Source organism: Phalangium opilio, unplaced genomic scaffold (genome assembly GCF_054372755.1).
Source record: "Phalangium opilio isolate 3A_F unplaced genomic scaffold, DU_Popi_V2 ptg000002l_1, whole genome shotgun sequence".
Lineage (NCBI taxonomy): Eukaryota > Metazoa > Arthropoda > Arachnida > Opiliones > Phalangiidae > Phalangium > Phalangium opilio.
The window spans coordinates 7,691,067-7,712,320 of NW_028324144.1; the positions used below are offsets into that span (position 1 = coordinate 7,691,067).

The window sequence follows — 21,254 nt, forward strand, 5'->3', positions numbered from 1 at the left end:
ACCAGTAAGTCCCATGTACTTTAAGGCCATAAAAATATCATTGCAATTTTATGGAAGTTGTAATAGCGTAGTTTCTTCAAACATTAAAATTTGGTCTTCCCTTAGTAGATACCAAAATATTGCTCTAATGCTAAAATTGATGCTGCATTGTGAGATGCCCTTTTACAATAAAAAATACTGAACTTTCAGAATTCGTGCTTTTTGGGAAACTGGCCACCGCATCCTGGTGTTAAAATTAAAACGGAGAAAAGGATGCTCAAGGTATATGACGAATGAACAAGTTTTGAAACAAGGAGCCCTTACAATATTTGACTTGAAAGCGGTATTCATGCTCTACGTCTTTATCTGTTCAAGTGTTATCGTTATATTTTTTTGTTCGCTGATGAAAAATCTCACTAAGAAAGAGGTTAGTTGAGGATAAAAACATTAGGTATTTAATAATTTCTCACGTTGGCATATATTTTCAGGAAAGATTCATCTACCAAAGACCAAAAATAATAAGACGACGGGGCCGCCGCTCCTATAAATCTCGTCTAGGTCACCGGGTCAGATTTGTGAATCCATCAAATAACATGGAGATTTATCCACATGATCCAGTGTTAAAAGCTGACCGAACCAGCACATTAACAAACGAAACACATATTGACTCTGCGTAAAAAGCACATTTGACGTCTTAACGTTAGATATAACAAAATGAAATTTCTCTCCTCAAAACAAAATCTTCAAAATTTTCGCTTTATATAGTTGAAGTTGATGCCAGGTCCCTGTGACGTAGAAGGTGAATATTATACATAGTCCTTGTCTTAATCTAAGGCGTAATGTTGTTGCTAAGCCTAAAACTTTAAATTGAAGCGCGTAACTCGCGAGAGAGTCAACCTCTTTAAAATAATTATGACCCAAAAGGAAAATAACCTTTTCCGGTGCATTTCGAATATCAGAATAGATATATTACTTCAAAAATTTGTATCTGGATCAAATGTTAACCGATTTTAACAAAACTTGTTCAAATTTAAAGGCAAAATCCGTTAGCTGGGGGATTAGTTCATAGAGACAAGCTTTCATTACATTTTAAATTTATTATAATATCATTGACAGAAAAGTATTATTCAATATAATACTACAGTTACGAAAACACGAGTTTCACTGCAGGATTTTTCTTATGTTTTTTTTTTTAGATATGATTTTAATGAAAATGAAGTTTTAAATTAAATATATTTTTCTGTAAATATGAACATGTTGTTTATTGAATGATGTGAAAAAATATTCAGAACATCTGCATGCTTTTCAATTTACTCAAAATTACGAATGGCTAGTATGCACTCCTGAATCGCGAGAACCACACGAGTTACTAGATAAATAAGAAGTTGCAAACAGTTATTATATATATTCCCTTGAAATCTAAAATTGTAGTTAAATTAATTTAAAGGAAACAAAAATATTAGATTATTGAGTGTGAGATTATGTATCAAAATTCAACATCGTTTTTATTCGGTTGTTTTCAACTATTTGTAACCAAAAAAATACACTTTAGAAATCAATATATTCATTGCAAATCTTCAAAATGTGTTGCTTAGTAATAAAGTATAATAAGTGCATTTGTCTTTTTTTTTTCAAATAAAAACTGGCTTTTGAATTATCAGGAATCTACTTTGACAATAGGTTTCGCGCCAAAACAGTCTCCCCTGCACGTCCGCCTTTCAATATTTACGTTTTCTTTCCAAAAAGAATTCATTACCATTTTTCTGCATGAAATCTTCAAAGTGAACAGCATAGTTATCGATTCTCCACATTTAAAGAGTCCAAAGTAAATAAACCTCAAAATGCAACTCGATAAAGTGGTCACCATAATGGATTTTATGAAACTAGATAGGCTATCGAAAAAAATAAGCTAGACTATGTACACATAATGGCCAAACATAACGCGGTTTCAGAAAGATAAATATATAAAACATTGTTTTACCTAAATTCAGTCACAGAGTTTTAGTAAAAATACCGAAAAACTTCAATCTGTTGGTTAAGTACTTCTCTAGCTCGTTGTCCATAAGTTTCGACCTAGTTTTAACTGTAGCAGAATTTCTAGAAATGTCAGCCGCTACTGCTAAATATGAAAATCTGTTTCCGGAGAGATTTTTCAAGTACAGGTGAGTAAACTGTAATTAGTGTAAATTTTACTTGACCACTATAAGCGCACGTCAGGAGAATAAGGAAAACGTATTTTAACATTATTTTTATTGTAACAGATTTACGGAACAGGTTTATTTCCATTACGGAATCACCACGGTAATTTCGTTTTGTCTAAGATAAATTTTATTCCAAGGAAAATATATTTGATGGAATAGAATCGTGAATAGGCCAACCTATCAAACACCCGCTACGATCTCTTAACGAACATTGGTCCGCTCACTGAAGGCAGCAAATCGCCATGTAAAAACCCTCTTAGTTACCAGTTTGAAGCGATTTCAACAAGCCCAGTTAACAATTAAAGACGCTTTCATTAGTGATATCTACTAAGGCTGTCCGCTGTCGCCGACAGCCTGTCGGTATAATACTCTACCTCAGATGGTAATATCTTTAACAAGACTTTTCTCATTATCACAGGCGTTAGTATCCTTAAAAACGTCTCACTACGGGTTAAAATACTATCCAGAATAGTCTCTCATTCCAGGTTAAAATACCATTCAGAATAGTCTCACTCCAGGTTTAAATACCATAACGAATAGTCTCATCCCAAATGTAAATACCATAACGAATAGTCTCATCCCAAGTGTAAATACCATAACGAATAGTCTCATCCCAAATGTAAAAACCCCTAACAAACCCACTTCAAGTTGGTTTTCAAAGCAGCTTCAAAAAATTGTGTTTGTAATTATTTTCTCGATTTTGAGTTTTGATCGCTGCGAACTGCTTTACCCTATTATCTTAAACACGATATAAGAGAAAATAACTAACTGGATCTGGTAGCCTTTGCGGGAGTTGTCTTAGGTTATGGTGATATAGAGTATATTCGTTAGAGGTAGTTCTCGGGTTTTGAACACGAGACGTCTCTTCCTACAGATATATATTCCTTAAATGCATCTAGTTTTTTTCTTCCATTAAAATTCTCATCAATAGGAAACAGATCAATTTCCGCTAGTAATGAAGAGGATTTCATTCGGTATAGACATGAGTGAATCATATACTAGCTCCCTATAAGTTACTCAGCCACACTGGCCTAATGTATCCAGCATTTTCTTCTTCGCGCCAAAAAGTATTACCTATATGCGACCCCCAGTGAGAGAAAATAACACTAATCTCGGCGGTTACGTATTTCCGGAAAAGGGGATCAACCAATGAAACTTCGAACTGAAAGGTAGTTAGTATAAGCAGTTGTGATTGTTTGCGGACGGTTCAGACTTCAGAGTCGTATTTTATCTTTGAAATTATTTTAACGGGTTAGGGTTGGCGCAATAGGAAGTTTTATTTTTTTCGCATTAAAATGGCAGAATTTTGGATGTTTTTTGACAAAGCCCAAATGAAAGAAACTCATTTAAATTCAGAGCGTTGCCTACGGAATTAAAGGGCTCCTTCGGACCCTTAGACACATGGCCCCGCGGATTTCCGAACCCCCCTACCTAGCCAGAGAGAGGGAGAGTACTGAGGAAGATCGTCTATGAAGAGGGGATGGAAATCCGCGGGGCCATGTGTCTAAGGGTCCGAAGGAGCCCTTTAAAATTTTTATTCCGTAGGCAACGTTCAGATTTCAGAGGCAGAGCTAAACAACAACTTAATAGTCATCTCGAAAACCTTACTAAACTTTATAATAACGCGTCTAAAGAACTAATAGAAAAACTTAAAGAAAGGCCCAACCCATTTTTAGGGAAGCCTGTTGTGAAACCCAAATTATTTTTAAATAAGCAAAAGAATGAATGTGACGCAAAGAAACCAAAACCTCCAAAACCGTAAATACCATTTGGAACTATTTCACTTTCAAGTTCTCGATATATTAATTTCAAAGCCCTAAGAGAGGGCGCCGTCTACTATCACTTTCACCCGCCTCCCCTCCTCTCGACTATTCGGAAGAAAATGCTGGATACATTAGGCCAGTGTGACTGAGTAACTTATAGGGAGCTAGTATATGATTCACTCATGGTATAGAGTATGCCCAAAGAATTCATAATATAACGTACATTTTGGTTGCTGATGATTTAGGGTAGTCAAATGTTAAAGTTTGAAAATATTTTTAGCCCTCGTCTTACATCGATAGACTACTTAGACTTAACGAAAGTAATCAAGGGTGATGTGTTAAATTTAGTAAGATACTTTTTGAAACGTTAATTACAGCATGGATTAAGCTTGACTAGATCTAACGTATTTTTCAACACTCTGTGGAATTAAACGATAAAAAATGATTTAAATGCAGCTGCATGTACCTTTTAAAGGGAAAGCGAATTTACAATTTCATATCATATTTTACCACGAAAGTGGTATTATGTTACACTTTCGAGTCTCTAGATTCAAAATATCAAGTTTTTAATATAACTGAACCAAGGTTTCTATTTTTAAAATCCATTGAAAAATCACGAAAACTCAGTTTCGATATATCAATAACTTAGTCTTGTTGAGCTTGTTCGCCCGTTTGATGACATCACTATGGCGTGAGGAAAAAAGCGCGGGAATCATATACGCGTCTCTAGCTTCTCGCCAGTCTAAACTCTGGGTCTGATAGCGGAGAGAGTGGCACCATCTCACGTGAAAAATATATCTGTGACGTCAACCTATAGGGAAACGTTTTAGCCTTTCATAAAAAGTGGATTTCAATAGCCGGGAGTGTGGCGCGCTCCTGTAAGCCCAGCTTCTGGGCGGCAAAGTTTGAGGGAATACGACACATGTCGGCGATCCTACCCTATAGGTGCCGACTGTCCCGTGTCCGCCGGAGGTGACTTACCCCAATTCCACCTTCCGTCACCTCCCAAGTAAACCTCATTTCCTTCCCTGCTTATCCACACACGACCTAGCGGCCCCCGTCTGTGCTGGGCCGCGTAGGGTCTCCCGCTCCATTCTTCCTGGTGCTCAAGGCCTAACGGCTAAGCACTAGTGCTCGTAGGTGGAAAAAAAAAAAAAAAAAAAAAAAAAGTGGATTTCAAATGAAGCATTAACTCTTTCGCTGTTTGATTAACCGGTTGAACTTGAACTATGTTTAAGTGTCCCATGCATAGTAAAATTCCTCGATCAATCACAGAAATTTGACTGCTGTGAGATAGCTCACGATTTTCTTTATTTCGTCATCAAATACGCCAAAAAACCTTAAGATAGTTCGCAGTTCGTTCTTTAAGAAAAATAATCCTCATTAACGTATAGTGGTTTTAACGTTTGCTTTCATCTCTCCGAGTGACGTATGTCGTGAAGAGCTATGTGTCTGTGACTTGTTTTAGTTTTAATGCCTGCAGGGCCTTATCCATAAATACTATAGTTGCATATTCAGGTAAAAAAGTGGAGAGATCGTCCTCCTCTCCCCTCGGAGAGGTAATATTTTGGTTTCCAACTTGTTTTAACTTGCCCTTGCATATAAATTGCCGTGTCTCGATAAAAAATATAGAACTATGTAGTAATCGGACTCTGATTTTGATTTAAGGCCCCTTCAGACGACACTTATTTTCTCGCTATGCTCTTTATGTTGAGATTTTCTGCCTTCCCCAGTCTAGAAAATGCACTGTTCACACTGCCAAAATTATCTCATTGTTGATATTGATCTCGGGAAAGCGAGAAAAAAGTTGAAACAAAAATTCTTTGCTAGACACAGCATCCGAAAGTGACGTCACTCTTTGTTGTGCCAAGCAAAGAGAGAAAATAGAATTTTCCCACTCGCTCTCCTTGCACCTCTATGCTCCTAGGCCTTACGAAAGCATGACTCTCTATCGAAGAGAAGTATTTCATACTTCTAATACAATCTGTTTCAGCTTTCGTAGCCAATATATTTCGTAGCCAAATAATGCCGATCACTAACCATAACACCCTGAAAGAAATTGTAACAAACAATTACTATTCATAGTTTTCAAATAGGCTCGAGGGTAGGCCACTCCGAAAACAACAATAAAACTCTTCTCGACCAAGTTCTATCGCGTTTCCTTTACTAAAATGTAATTTTTAAGAATGGAAAAGTATCACCATGCACGGGCCTTGATATATAAAGGAGGCATTGTTTCCAGAGTGACGAGCCCCGCGAATTGTAAAGGAACGAATGTATATACTGTCTAACAGCCACGGCCTTAAGCGAAAGTAAAATCAAAGATTTAAAGTTGTCGAAAGGTAACTTCCTTTCCTCGAGTCCCTTCGAGAAATAATCGGAGAATATGAATCGGCCATTTTCCACCATGAATATTATTGTATTCTTCCTGGATTTGTAAAGACTTCTTAGTCTTGTTTCGTAACCCTATAATACTCTCCATAAGTATGAGCCTGATTCTTTTATAAAAGCGTTTTCTGGTATAGTTTTCTTATAGAAAGGCGTTTCCTGGTGGAGGATTTTCCCGGAACATAAACCGTGATCTCCATGCATCTCTCTTCCTAGTCATACAAGGAAGTGGAATTGAAGTCGGACATGCCTCTATTCTGTTCCGGTTTAATGAGCGCGCCTACTATAGACCCATACTTGCGAAGAGTATTATAGGACTATGGTTGTTTTAATAGAGCCTAATACCCCTTGCTTTTGTATGGCAACATTTGTTAAATGAATGAATAGGTTGTCAAGTTCTGTCGTACTGCTATTGCATTTCTCTTGACAAAATCGGCAGAATCCCAGTTTGTGTCTGTAACAGTGTCACAAATTTATAAACTATAGGTAAGTATATGACGCTTGGGTTTAGGCAGCGTCACACATTTTCTGAGTAACGATCTTGCCCCTTTTTCCATGAAATTGTTCGCATTGGTAGGCCTAATCAGCATCGACCGACACTAGGATGGAGAAGGCAAGTACCGAACATGAGCGCTCGTCTTAAGACGAATATGAATTTGACCGAATATGGGTTTGTAAATACTCGACAAATACTAAATGTGTTCCGCCGCCTTAAACAATACTTACAGGTAAGCTTTAAGTGGTCTAAAAGACGTCACGAGAACATAGATTCTCATGTCGAACTTCTTGCCTCCAATAAGAAGCGGGTTATCAATGTACCGGGATATGCAGTGTCAATTGAAAAGCTAACTGAACTGAACCACTATCTTTCCTTGCTTGCATGAACCATGGCATGAACATCCAATCTCAACCCAGAATCCAATTTCGCCTCGAAACCTAAGCCACCAATCAAAGACCAGAATCCAGTTCTCTATGGACCAATGAGCGACGAGAATCCAAGTGGGCGCGGAAGGCTAAGCCTGCAGAATACGACGGCTGACCATTCACTAAGCCTTGGTTAACTTCATCAAATCATGAGGATAGTAGACATGATTGGCTTAAGAAAGAATTAGCGAACACTTTTCACCCTTACAGATGTACTCCAAATCAAAAACACCGGCACCAAATTCACTAACTACCTTCTTAATTGCTATTAAAAACAATTCCCGAATAATTACCGGACCCTCGCATTTAGACGGCTCCATTTTGAACCCCTGTGAAGACGCTTATCTGTACAACCATAGCCCACTCGATCCGCGCTATTATTAAATAATAATTTAATTTTTAAGCTTTTTGCCTATAGCAATAAGCTTTATACGGTGACCCCTGGAAGCAGGCTTGCTGGCAGGCTTGCAGGCAGGCTTGCAGGCAGGCAGGTAGGCAGGCAGGCAGGCAGGCAGGCAGGCAGGCTGGCTGTTTCGCGTTCGCGTACATTTTCGTAAATTTAAATTACGCGGCAGAGTTCGCCGGAATTTGATTCTGCACCGCACTAGCGACATCTATACTAAATTCGATCATATTTTCGACGAGAAAATGCGGTCTTTCGGAGCTAGCGGGGCTCGAACCTTGGATGAGACTGTAATGGATTGGAATATAGCATACATCTAACACGGGCGGCGGGTACCTCACCTCGGGACAGAAGGGGGGCTGTTTGGGGGTTTTTAGTTCGGTCGTACGACTTGAGAGACACCTACTGTAGAATTTTTTCAAAACTCGTCTGCTTTTTTCACAATATCTTTTTTAAAAGTGAAGTGTTAACGGTTTTAACTTGGATGAGACTATCTCAGTCTCAGGTTTGAAGAGATATTAACTTAATAACGGTATAAAATATTAATTCATTTCAGTATGTACTAAGAAATTATTGAATTTGATGTAGATGAACATTTAAGTCTGAGTTAGGATTTTTAGTTCAAGGCTTAGAGACAAATTTGATCTTGACCAAATTATGTGCAAAAGAAATAACTATTTACCTGGGCAGCTTTTGTTCGAAACACAACTGTAACTATGTTCTTCATAAATTTGTGAATAAGCTTCCTCATCCATTTCAAAATTAAACTATACAGTTTCATTCACGAAATATCCCATTTACGGAGGGATAAGAACGCAGTCTGCTCAAACTAGCCGAACCTACGTCATTTACAAGGTGAAATAATTTCTCAAATTTAAAATTCTTCTCCATGATGGCAGCACTAAACGACGACCGAAATAAAAACGATATTGGGCAATCACGTGTCCCGAGCTTAGGTACCGAACTTTTCCAATCCATTACAGTCTCATCCAAGCTCGAACTTACTAGTGACTGACGACGCCGGTGTGGGATGCGGGTACTCTACGTTTGCCAGGGTTGGCACGCTGGTAACCAGTCCGGTTTTATCCACCTGGATTAAACCGGTTTAAACCACGTTGAAAAATCCAGTGGATTTTTCAAAAAATATGATAATAGAGTACAGTGCAGGCACCATAAAGTGAGATGGAAGGAAAAGTTTGACACACATGTCTTTACCTCTTTACTTCATCGAAATGGTCGATTCCCATATATTGTGGGTTAGTTTGACGCGCCCTCCTCCCACTGCCCCACCCAAAAATCATGAGACTGAGTTGAACTTTTCGCAACGCTAAATTGTTGGGTCGGACCGCGCATTTAGAAAAATCTTTATCAGACCCTGCCCTATTGAAGATCACAAAAAAGCATACCAGGGCCCGACCCTGCCCTATTGAAGATAATAAAAATGTCTACCCGGGCCCGACTCTGCCCTATTGAAGATAATAAAAATGTCTACCCGGGCCCGTTTCTGCCCTATTGAAGATAATAAAAATGTCTACCCGGGCCCGACCCTGCCCTATTGAAGATATAAAAATGTCTACCCGGGTTGATGGTATGATAACCCTATCCGACCCGACCAGCAAAACGTTTTAAGTAATTTTCTAACCCAACCCGACCTAGGATATGGGTCGGGTAGCATTGAAAAATCCCGATTAAATTAGGGGCCCTACTCATCTCTAAGGGAAATGATTCTCAATCAGACGGCCCAGCAGCACAAAATGTAAAAAGAAGTGCTAAAATTAAGCACTACAGAGTAGTTTAAAAAAGCCGGATAAATCCAATAAAATCCGGTTTAAACCAGCAAAAAACCATACCAGTGGCTTTTTCAAGAAAAATCCGGATTTTTGCCAACCCTGACGTTTGCGCCACTACGATTGTTGTTTAATTGTCTATACTTTTCCACGCCTTTCCTTATTGGTATCGTGAATGGAACTGACGTTGCCGGTGTGAATATCCCTATTCGGGTTTTGTTAAAGACAATATCACACTGCAAAAAGCGTTAATATGCCTTGGGGCATATCTTGTTTGGTTACGTGTTGAAGGAAGGGGCTATATACTCGGCTATGAGTCGGACCATAAGCATATCAAACCACCCGTAAGCGTGAATCGGCGGGAAATTAGCCACAGGCATTGTCTAGGTAAAACTCGGGAGACAAGTCTTCCTGGTGGCACAAAAGGGAAGCTTTATTCAAATCACGCAAGGGATGCTACCGGAAGCTTGGGAATAAATACAAGGATTAATATATATCTTAAACTTACCAATTATAAGCTCTACCTCTATTAATACTTGTAATCATAACAAACATTGTCGTCTGCTAGTGAGGCTAAAACGTGGATTTTGTAGTTCGCGTAATAAAGGCACGCCGTAGCCTACACTTTTATCTTTTGTACTTATCCTATTCGTAAGAAACCAGTTGTACTGTGTACACTTATCACTAAGAGTTTTTCCCATTTTCTTTAAAAATTCGAGATAATTTGCTGTTCCTAATATTAAACAAACAACTTAAGTCTTAAAAGCCCGTACTAAACAGATTACCGCTGCCATTCATTGCAGACTGCTTAGATTTCCGGGTTATAAGGTGGTAGGGGGAATCGGGAAGGAGAGAATTGCTTCGTTTTCCCTCTAGGTGGCGTAGAACCTCAAATTTCTCTCTGGCGCCCTTGTACAATGGTGATTACCCGTGGTCTTATTATGAATTCAAGCTTACGGGTGGTTTGATATGCTTATGGTCGGACTGCAGTAAAGGCCAAACGTTGTGCATTCCGTCTTAAAAAAAAATAAATCTATCCCTGGTGATAAATATTAGATCCTCATTAGAATTATTGAGAATGCACAGGAAATTATTAAACGCTTTAACCTTTACAAATGACCTTGGCAATATCGCGCCAATTTGAACTATGCATTTCCGGTTTTTCTCATTGGCTGATGGACCTGTGTTTAGAAAGTAATTTCGTCTCGGCTCGGAGAAGTATATTTTGGTTTCCCAACTTGTTTGGATATACGATTCTTTGATATCAGACCGGCATCGGGGAAAAGACAGGGACCGATTATAAAGATCGCCTTTCTCCGTTTAATGGTATTGTAGAGTATTATATCGTTAAGCTGAATTTTGGGGGTCGTACGTTCAGGTAATATTGTATCACTTGAAATTAGGGAATTTAAGATTTCAAATGACTGCGCGCGCTTATCAATTTCAAATTAATTAATTTTAATTTAACGAAATTAAAGCGCGCAGGGTGCTGCTACACGTTAACGTAAACGATTTGTTTCTTAAACCATAGAGACTAAAACCCCAAGGAGTGGCAGGAATGCCAAAACTTGTTGCTCTTTTTTCTGTACAGGGCGACTTCCGCTAAGCAAAATTAAACGGGCCGGAAGCTCTCATGTACCAATTTAGGAGCAACATCATTATTTGCGCTTGTAGAGCGGGGGACCTGCCACTCCTTGGGGTTTATAGTCTCTATGCTTAAACTCTCTAATCTGTATGTTCTGAAACACTATTTAGTTTTCGAAAGCGACAATAATTTTAACAGTTGATTCAAAACTGAGTAGTAAGTATAGAGGTTACCCACCTGAATGCGTCCAATGTTGTTAGGCGAAGTTCATCTGTGTTAAATCATTTTCATCACAAACACAGCGGCAGTATTTTCCTTCTTGATTAATCCTAATTATTCTCTAAATAATTGCGGAAATAGACTTGACGTCAGGCCAAGAATTTATTTACTATAGTAAATTCCTTCTTGGTCAGGCGTAAATAATGTAATATATAGACTTTTCCTTTCTTTATTGTTACAGTTAGACTTGTCCTTTGCTCTCCCTTTTTCTCGTTTATATGTTAGTTTTACTTTCGTGTAGTTTTTCAATAAATAGCGTTCCCATGCTAAAAGAGCGTTCTTGAAACTTTGTACTGTTAGCCCTAGTTAAACTTTTATTACCCTAATGCCCGGGTAATTGCCTCGATTGTTAGCTGTTAGCTCGGGAGTTCGAATTTGGATGCCTATCCAAGAGGTCGTGCTCGCCTTTTTGTTTCTTGTTTTTCGTAAATATTATTTTGAATTTATTAAAGTGTTTTAAAATAAGAAATGTTGACTGACTTTTCTCTAATGACCCGAACTCGGAGTGTCACCCCCGAACGGGCCATTACAATAACAACTGGGTTACGCGAGTTCTGGGGTTAATGTTCGGCTATACATTAATATCCGTAAGTGTCCGTGGATGGATCAAAAGTTTTTATCTTTTTTCGGTGCTTGGAAGTGGACAAGCGCGCTTAGTTAGTGCAGGGGAGAAGCGGGTGTCGTATAACAACAAATAATAATGAGCTCAAAATTTTCTCATTCGGAAAACGAGGGGGTGCGCGCGCTTTTATCCGCACGCTAGAGGCTTGTTTTTGGTCTTCTCTGGCGCTTATGGTCCGGAGATGGCGGGAAAGCCTTTTTAGGCCTACTTGGGATGATTTTGGCGCGCTCGTACAAGGAAAAGGTCTCGTGGCTTTTTCGCTTCACTCTCCACGAGAAGTTTCGGGTTGTCGGCTGGGATAATCGGGTGCCTTTCGCCTTATTCTCGCGCCCAGGCGCGTCACCAGACCCCTCCCCCGAACGGTTCACACCCCTCGAAAAACGCCATCTATCCCGGAACCAATGAAGCGCTCCCAACCGCTTTTGTGACGTCAGGCGTCAAGAAGGAAATCAGCCGTTCAGGCGAATCCACTAATCCGATTACTATCCGCGACCAATGGCGCCCCAAACTCCTCCTTTTTCCTCCGACAAGCCACACCCATTTTCTTAAGAGGAGTTTGCGCGTGACGTCAAAATGGGGTCGGGGGAGAGACAATGTTGGCCTATTTCCTCGCTTCGTAGCTTGGAAAATGATTACGATGGAGAAGAGGGGATTTCTGCTATTCGGAGTCGATTTTTCTATCGACTTTTTGGGAGCCCCGTGCCCAATCTTTGGGAGTTAATTGTACGTGCCAGACGGAACAAATTTCAATTGGGTGTATACACCCTCCTCCCCCCTCCAACGTGGTTGGGGGCCAAGGGGGAGAAGAAGAAATAGCGGCCAAGCAAAGAGTGGGGGTTCCTAACGCCCCTATTGTTTACGTAATGCTTACCAGTGACTCGATCCGAACTACCTACCGTCTTTAGGAAGCAAAAGGGTGGAAAAATGATGCCAATCATTCAAAGGGGTTAATCCCCTTGACTCACTTCAAAACCCCTAACCCCACTTCATTGCAGCCCCGTTCAAAAGTAACCGATAATTCTTACGCCCCCTTGAAAATCCATTTGTATTAAGTAGTTATCATAGTGACACCTTACTTCAGTCTTAAACAATTATATTCTTCTGTTAAGGTTTCTTCATAAATTAACATTTGACAACAACACTAGTTAAAAAAATCAAAACAGACGAAATTAAAATAATTAGTTTTTATAAGCAACATTATTTATTTTCTTTAATTTCTGTTTAAACCCGAAAACCTTTACTAGAAAATTTTCATTGATGTTTAATGGTTAAATTTAGCGGTCGATTTTGCCTCCAAATCTAGATCCTAAAAATATGGCGCCATGGCACGACCAAAATTGCCCCAAAATGTTTTAGCGCTAAATTTAAAAATTCGAGTGTTTCAAAATTTCCCAATAAATTTAGTTAGCCTGGGCGAAACCTTGGTAAACGTAAAGTCACTCAGTTAAAACCTTATAACGGAAAGTACTTAAGTACTTACCCAAAAAAGAGTAGTCTTTGGCCTTAACTCCGAGTCCCGACACGACGCATGCGCTGGGAGCGCCTCTATTATACGTCATAGATCCAACATTTTCCCATTGGTTCTTGTCTTCATCGTAGCGTTCCACAGGCGCGATAATATTGTAGGATTTAATTCCACCGATGACGTAGATTCGATCCTCAAGGACAACAGTGGCGAAATTGCTTCTAGAATGATTCATGGACTCTATTGGGGACCATATTTTGGTGCTTGGATCGTAACGGATACAACTTCTGAGTCTGTGATGGGCACCTAAGCCCCCGAATACGTAGATCTTGTTTCTGTAGGCGATGACACCTAAACCACTTCGAGCTTCACCCATTCGGGGCATTGGACTCCATTCATTGGTCTCGGGGTCGTAAACTTCGCCCGATCGGAGGGCATGGGCCCCCGCATTTAAACCCCCGACGATGTAAATCTTATCTGTTTACGTTTGTTTCAAAAACAGCTGTAAATTTTCGGATTTTGTACAACTTACTTTCGTGAACCGTGGCATTAGCTTCACTCCGAGGGGAATTCATTTCGGCAATCAGGGACCATTGATTGTCTTTGGGATCGTATCTTTCGCAGGTATTTGTTCTAACTCGCCCGTCAAAGCCACCCATGACGTAGATGTAACCGTTCAATTTGACAACGCTCACGAAACATCTCGGTATAGACATGCACCCTTTCTCAGTCCAAATACGCGTCACAGGGTCAAATACTCTCAAGGAATTGTAGTAAATAGTACAATCATGACCACCGACACAGTATATCAAACCATTCAGTTCGACAGCTCCATGGCTCGCTCTAGGCATACTGTCGGAGCAAGGGACCCATAGCCATCGGTTTGATCGTGAGTCGTAGGTCTCTATGACTGATGACGCGTTGCCTGAAATCCATCCTCCGATAACGAAGATTATCTCGCGAGGGATTCTAGGACGAGCGTGGTAGATGGTGGCGTCTAATATCTCGTCCAGGTCGCGTTTTCGGGACACGTACTTCTTGGCCTGCATGACCATTCTTCTGATATCTGACCTCTTCACGACCAAAGGATTTCGGAGGACGACATTTTGCAAATACTCCGGAGGACACAGACAGAATCTAACTTCGTCCAATAAGAGTGGAAGACTTCTACGTCTAGTTTTAAGGTCATGATTGACCCATTTCACTATCGCCTCGAAAACTTCTTGTTCTTGTTTGGCGTTCAAGGCGTCCGATTTCAAGAAATCCAACATGTCATCGCGAGAAAGGTTGAGAAATGATGGACTCTGACTTACAATCTACAAAACAGTAAGTACCCATACCATAAGTAACATAATAAACATACTCGTATGGACTTATTATCTTTGGGCGTACCACGAAAAATTTATCCAGTATGAAATCTGTAGCCTTCTCTCGTAACCAATCGCAGTTGTACCTTCCGGCTAAGGCCCTATAGTTAATGGCCGTTTCGGCAGTCAAATCTCTTAGCATGAATTGAAAACATTTCTCTACGATCGCCGGAAACTCTAAATTGACGGAGGCCCTAAGTAGATCTTCTAAGTTAGTTCCGCTAACATTCAGGCAGTCGTGGTAAACGAATTCTAGGATGTTTCGTAACGTTTGCGATGACACATCGACTTGATGGATCTCGGCGCCGAGGTTCTTGTTGAACAAGCGTCTTAAGAATGGACTAAACCCGGCCAAAATTAATCTGGAAACGTTTTCAACCATGAATTTCAGATATTCAACTTCTGTAAAGATCGGTTAGTCTACCTGTGTATGTTATATAGTTGACCATCGATACTCGCAAGCTTAGCGTCACATAAATGATCGCCTGTCATAACTACAGCTTCACGTAGACTAATGGGTAAGGACATTAAAGGTGATGGGGATTCTTGTCCATCATGCGGAGGGATATCGTCGAAGCTTTTCATTTTCTTGGCGCTTCTTAAAAGAGACGACGATGCTCCGCAAGAATTCATGGTTTAAACTTTATTTTCAAGGCTAACGCTTTTAATACTAAACGATGCTAAGCCTTAAATTGAGATAGTTTTAAAAGTTTAAAACTCACGCGAAGAAATTCACGCGCACAATACAACTTTAAAAAATGCGCGTGAATTTCTCTCATAATAAAATGAGCTGAACATATCCAAACTAAATCGCCTACATTATTTATACTCCAGCACAATATTTGTATATCCTCTAAATTATTGTCCAAAAAGGTATTATGCCGTTTTCCATTGGCATTTTCCATTTAGTTATAATCTTACTGGGGTAAAAATGGAAATTACTTTGAAATTTCACTAAATCTGTTTATGTCTCCTATAATATTGCTCTATGGTTACTGCTAGCCAAGCCTAGTGCCCAGTCTGGGAAATAGCACACTTCCTCTGGTCCAAAACCAGTTTATTAATTGCTTGGACTAGTTTTTCAATTCAAGAAGTGGGGGTTACTGGTCCTCAGGACCAGTTTATTAATTGTAAATCTATAGGAGAACAAAGGCTGGGGCCAGTCCGGAGACCAGTTAATTATTTCGGGGACTAGGGGGGGTCACTGGTCCCAAGGACTAGTTTTAAAAATATCCTTATTTCCCAGACTGCTAGTGCCTAGCAAGCAGCCAATGGAAAACGGCATGAGAGAGCAGACAGCAGACTATTATAATTTTTGGCGGGACGCGGGAGAGTTCTGATTTTTCTGAAAGTCGAGAAACCACGTATTCTGTCTTTGCTCTTGGGCAATTATTAATTACTTCTAAAATTATTGAATGAAATTAGTTTTTTTTTATAAATATTAAATCGATAGCTATAATTTCGACTTGTTTAAGTAAGCGGATTTAGGCCTAATCAAAGAAATGTCTCCTAAATGTAAAACCTATGAGAAATCTAATGGTAACTCATGGAACTAACTAACGCTCAGAAAGGATCAGCGCCAATAATGAGGATGTTTGGCATCACTGATGAGGGGAATAGTGTTTGCTGTCATGTTCATGGGCTCTCACCTTATAGTTCTACGTACCTGCTCCTCCAAATTTCAAACCTGACCAATGCAGGGTATTCAGGGTGTATTGTATTATAATCAATATTAGGCCTAAAAATATAGGAGTAACTTTATAATTGACTTAAATACATTAATCGGGAAAAATTAAACGCAGCCATTATTGCTGATATGAGATCATCAAAGTACAATATTGTAAATGCTATTCTAGCAGTTGAAATTGTAAATAAGGAAAGCATTTATGGTTATCATGAGAGTGTTAAAACCCCATTTTTAAAAATTACAACGCTGCTTCCAAGAATGATTGCAGCACGGAGCTATATTGTAGAAGGAGTAGAGACTCGTAGCTTCCCCTCTACTAAAAAAAGCTAGACAAATTTGTCCATAAAAAGGGGGTATGAATTTTGACCCTCCCTCCAAACCTAGGCGAGCCAACGTAAACAATAAAGATGGCCGCGAGCTACGAACGTTCAGGAGGGTTAAGCCTCGGTCTTTTATGTATCGAGTCCGAGTGACGGGAGTTTCTCAAGCGTTTGCAAATCTTATTTAAATTTTTATTTTTACTATTATTTCTATTTATATTAACTATAATATGGAAAATATTCAAAGAATTAAGCCGGGAAAGAAGAAAACGACGCCTTCTTTAAAACACGTGACGTCAGAGATTGTTTACATTGGCTCGGTATGCGCGAAAATTGTGCGCGGAGCACTAGTACGCTTATGTCTAGGCCCCAGAAGCCTAGTCTCTACTCCTTCTACAATACACATCCGTGATTTCAGCTGCTAAACATCTCCTTGATAGAGGACAGGGTTCATACAAACCTGGAAAACCGGGATAACCTGGAAAAATCAGGGAAATAAATAGTTGACCAAAACCTCAGGGAAATTTCCAATTTTTAGTAAAATTCAGGGAAATCAGGGAAATTTGGGTCAAGCAGGGGGCCGAGTAATTAAACAAAATGTTCATAAACATACAGAATTAACATGGCACTAAACTTTGGAGGCTCGTAACTCTGTTTCTACTAGAGATACGGGGATGTCCTTTGATTATGTAATAGTCCTATTTATCCACCCTCCCCTCCTTCGTTAACATTTGGTCCATAGGATACTCCATATAGGGGAAAAACCTGTAAAACTCAGGGAAGTATATGGGGAAAAACCTGGAAATCTCAGGGAAATTTGTTTTTCAAAAGTTGTATGAACCCTGAGAGGAATTGAAATTCCTGATATCAATCCATGCCCTTATTCCGCATATGAAATCAATATTGATTTTGAAATTAGGTAAATTAAAATTAAACTAATAAAATTTCAAGGAAAGAAAGAAAGAATATAGAATCTTTCTCTTAGATTTATGGTTGATACCAATGTAGTTGGGTTGAACTTCCACCAGGATCTTACAAAATCCGCGATAAAGATAATAAAGATCTTTCCCCAATATCCCCATGTCAAATTGAAGTTGACGTTGCTTGGAGTCGATTTATTTCTCACCCTCCTGAAGGGGAATGGTCAAGAATTGCCCCCTTACGCATTTTAAGCTTTGATATTGAATGTGCTGAACGTAAAGGCATTTTCTCTGAATCTGAGAAAGACCCGGTAATTCAAATTGCCAATATGGTCCCTAGACAAGGGGAACGAGGTCCTTTCATTAGAAATATCTTTACATTGGATACTTGCTCGGCAATTATTGGATCTCAAGTCATGCCCTTCAAAAATGAGCGAGAAATGTTAGAGGTAGTTATTTAAATTGTTTAATTATGTATTTTTAAAGGGAAAGCGAAGATAACATAACATTATACCTTAAAAGAACGGCCTTTTTCTAAATAAAGAAGGAAAAATATTAAAAAATAAATAAATGATCTCTTATTGCTAAATAATTAGCATTTAATTAGTATTGAAAACGAGGACTATTGCGCCGCCATTGGTTTAGTGGCGTCTGCTAATCTGAACCTCTTACTCCTACGTGATTGGTTGAATTCTCACAGACTTAGGGAGGTAAGAGTAAGAGGTTCAATTTTGCAGACGCCACTAAACCAATGGCGGCGCGGTAGAGGTAATAATTTGGTTTTTCCAACTTGTTTCTCTCTCAAAAGTCTCAATAGGGCAAATTTTGGGGTTCGAGTCGCACCTAAACATTAGATCTGAGAAAAGTTATCGCGAGGTGGCGAATGCGTCGCCCTTCTTCAGTATTGCTACACAAGAGAAGAGAGTCCCAAACCCGCTTTTGGTTACTTTCTAGGCTAATTTAATGGACTTTTGTCAATACTGATTTTTCGAGATCGCAACAATAAGTGAAACCCACATTCGAATTTCCTCCCAAAGACTTTTATTTTACACGAATTAGTACATCAATAGAGCATGAATACTATACTGGAACGTATGGTTTGATAGTCACATTGGAGAGTGGAATTTCGGTTGCCATAGTAACGCTTTATTGATTTGATAACGGATGAGAAAAATGCTTTCGTGCAGTGCTGGCGCAGGGAACTACAGAGTAAACGACTGTTACGGCTTCTAAAACGGGCGCTAAAATTCGAAAATTTATTTAGGCCTGAGATGAACTTTTAAAATGAATCTTTATAGGCATACAAATTTTGTTTCGCAGTCCTTAAAACACTGCGTTTATATGCTTACACAATTCCTTGCGAAACACGGAAAGCCTCTAGGATCCAAAATTACAAATTTTACTGTATGTATATGCCAAAAAATGGAAAATAAAAGGTGGATAAGCCTTGAGTGGTAATAGGGCGTTATAAAGCAACAAGATTTAAGAATAGAGTGGGAATTATACTCCTTCAGAATGTATGAAAAAAATATACAAGCCTAAAAAGATCTGGCTAAATTGATTTCATTCTTATAATTATCACGTGAAGGTCTAAAATTTAATGTACGTTTCTTTAGACATATAAAAAATAGTAAAATACGGTAATCTTTACGATAATTTTAAAAAACTATAGGAGCAAAAATATGAAAGTCCTGATATAAAAGCTAGTAAACCAGTCACATAAGGCACAGTCATTTGAAAGGACTTCTACGAAATCGTGCAATATTTGAAGCCAGGTATTAGTTAATCAATTGACGCAGTTACATAATGAGGGAGTGCATCAGTGTCCACGTTGGTCAAGCCGGAGTCCAGATTGGAAACTCCTGTTGGGAATTATACTGCCTCGAACATGGTATCAACCCTGATGGAACAATGGACAGCGCAAAGGACATGACAAGCGACTCGCCAACGAGCTTTTTCAACGAAACCAGTTCATCCCATTACGTCCCTCGTGCCATCTTCGTTGATTTGGAGCCAACTGTCATCGACCAAGTCAGGAAAGGGCCCTACAATCAGTTGTATCATCCTGATCAAATGATTACTGGGAAAGAGGACGCCTCGAACAATTACGCCAGGGGTCATTACACCGTTGGCAAAGAGTATATTGATGTCGTCATGGACCGATGTAGAAAACTGGCGGATCAGTGTGAAGGCCTTCAAGGCTTTCTCATCTTCAGGAGTTTTGGTGGAGGGACCGGATCTGGATTTGCCTCGCTCTTGATGGAGAAATTGTCCGTCGAGTTCGGAAAGAGTAACAAATTGGAGTTTGCGATCTACCCATCACCTAAGGTAACTTATACTCCGTCACTTGCAGATTATTTCTTTATCTTGGGCTTAACCTAGTGGCACTAATTCATTTCAGGTGTCCACGGCGGTTGTTGAGCCGTACAACTCCGTCCTAACAACGCACACTACTATGGAGCACTCGAATTGTACCTTCATCGTTGACAACGAGGCTATCTTCGACATCTGTTCGAAGCAGTTGGGCATCGAAAGACCGGACTACCGCAACTTGAACCAAATAATCGGCCAAGTAGTCTCTTCAATCACAGCTTCCCTGCGATTCGATGGTTCCCTCAATGTGGACATATCGGAGTTCCAGACGAACTTGGTGCCCTATCCTCGTATCCATTTTCCATTGGTCACCTACGCGCCAATCATATCCGCCGAGAGGGCCAACCACGAACACCTGAGCGTCATTGACATCACCAGGTCTTGCTTCGATCCAAATAACCAGATGGTGAAATGCGACCCTAGACGCGGCAAGTACATGGCTTGCTGTTTGCTTTACCGTGGTGATGTGGTACCGAAGGATGTCAACGCAGCCATATCCGAAATTAAGAAAAATCGAACAATTCATTTCGTTGATTGGTGTCCAACCGGCTTCAAGGTAATAACTTAGTCTTCGGTGGAAGCTGGGAGATTGCGATGTTGTAGGCTTCATTGATTCCTAACATTTTTTTCAAATCCTAGGTCGGTATCAACTCTCAGGGCCCGAGCGTCGTACCAGGTGGCAATTCGGCTAGATCAGTGCGAGCAGCGTGCATGCTTGCCAACACTACATCAATCGTAGAGGCCTTCAGCAACCTCAACCATAAGTTCGATTTGATGTACTCGAAACGCGCTTTTGTCCATTGGTACGTCGGTGAAGGGATGGAGGAAGGCGAATTTTCGGAAGCACGCGAGGACTTGGCGGCTTTGGAGAAAGACTACGAGGAAGTCGGATATGATTGCGTGAGCGACGAGGACCCTCTCGAGTCGTTTAATGAGCACTGAGTGGTGTGTTAAGCTTGATTTTGGTCAATGTAAAATTGAGATTGTCGTGAATTTTTTTTTTTGTAAAAGTTATATATCATTCTAGAGTAACTAACAACTTAACTCCTTAATTAATTTAAATAATTTGTTTAATGTACATTTAAGCCTGGATACAAGGTTGTAGTTTTGCTATTGCTTTTTTAATAAATGAACTTAATTTATCGGGATGTTTTGTTCTACACAGTTATTGAGATGTGAATATCTGGAGCG

At 39.7% G+C, this 21,254-nt stretch overlaps 2 protein-coding genes across 2 annotated transcripts; one reads left to right on the plus strand and one right to left on the minus strand.

Annotated features, from left to right (window-relative positions):
- Positions 1-13,141: 13,141 nt before the first annotated feature.
- On the minus strand, positions 13,142-15,396 carry LOC149718578 (kelch-like protein 10). The gene is made up of 5 exons (XM_089860950.1): positions 15,188-15,396; positions 14,789-15,125; positions 13,929-14,712; positions 13,412-13,873; positions 13,142-13,351 (listed from the first exon to the last, which is right to left on the minus strand). Exons 1-5 carry the CDS (start codon positions 15,394-15,396, stop codon positions 13,332-13,334), a joined length of 1,812 nt encoding a protein of 603 aa, XP_089717076.1. The 3' UTR covers positions 13,142-13,331.
- Positions 15,397-18,838: 3,442 nt separating this feature from the next.
- On the plus strand, positions 18,839-21,160 carry LOC149718579 (tubulin alpha chain, testis-specific-like). Its single transcript, XM_089850460.1, has 3 exons — positions 18,839-20,018; positions 20,092-20,619; positions 20,703-21,160. Exons 1-3 carry the CDS (start codon positions 19,497-19,499, stop codon positions 21,003-21,005), a joined length of 1,353 nt encoding a protein of 450 aa, XP_089706586.1. The 5' UTR covers positions 18,839-19,496; the 3' UTR covers positions 21,006-21,160.
- Positions 21,161-21,254: the final 94 nt, after the last annotated feature.

Bases quoted from the DNA above. Each gene is read 5' to 3' on its own strand.
- LOC149718578 (XM_089860950.1), bottom strand. From the start codon at position 15,396: ATGAATTCTTGCGGAGCATCGTCGTCTCTTTTAAGAAGCGCCAAGAAA. The intron at 13,874-13,928 runs GTAAGTTGTACA...AAACGTAAACAG, and splicing joins TAATGCCACGGTTCACGAAA to ATAAGATTTACATCGTCGGG. The intron at 13,352-13,411 runs GTAAGTACTTAA...ACGTTTACCAAG, and splicing joins CAAAGACTACTCTTTTTTGG to GTTTCGCCCAGGCTAACTAA.
- LOC149718579 (XM_089850460.1), top strand. From the start codon at position 19,497: ATGAGGGAGTGCATCAGTGTCCACGTTGGTCAAGCCGGAGTCCAGATT. The intron at 20,019-20,091 runs GTAACTTATACT...AATTCATTTCAG, and splicing joins CGATCTACCCATCACCTAAG to GTGTCCACGGCGGTTGTTGA. The intron at 20,620-20,702 runs GTAATAACTTAG...TTCAAATCCTAG, and splicing joins GGTGTCCAACCGGCTTCAAG to GTCGGTATCAACTCTCAGGG.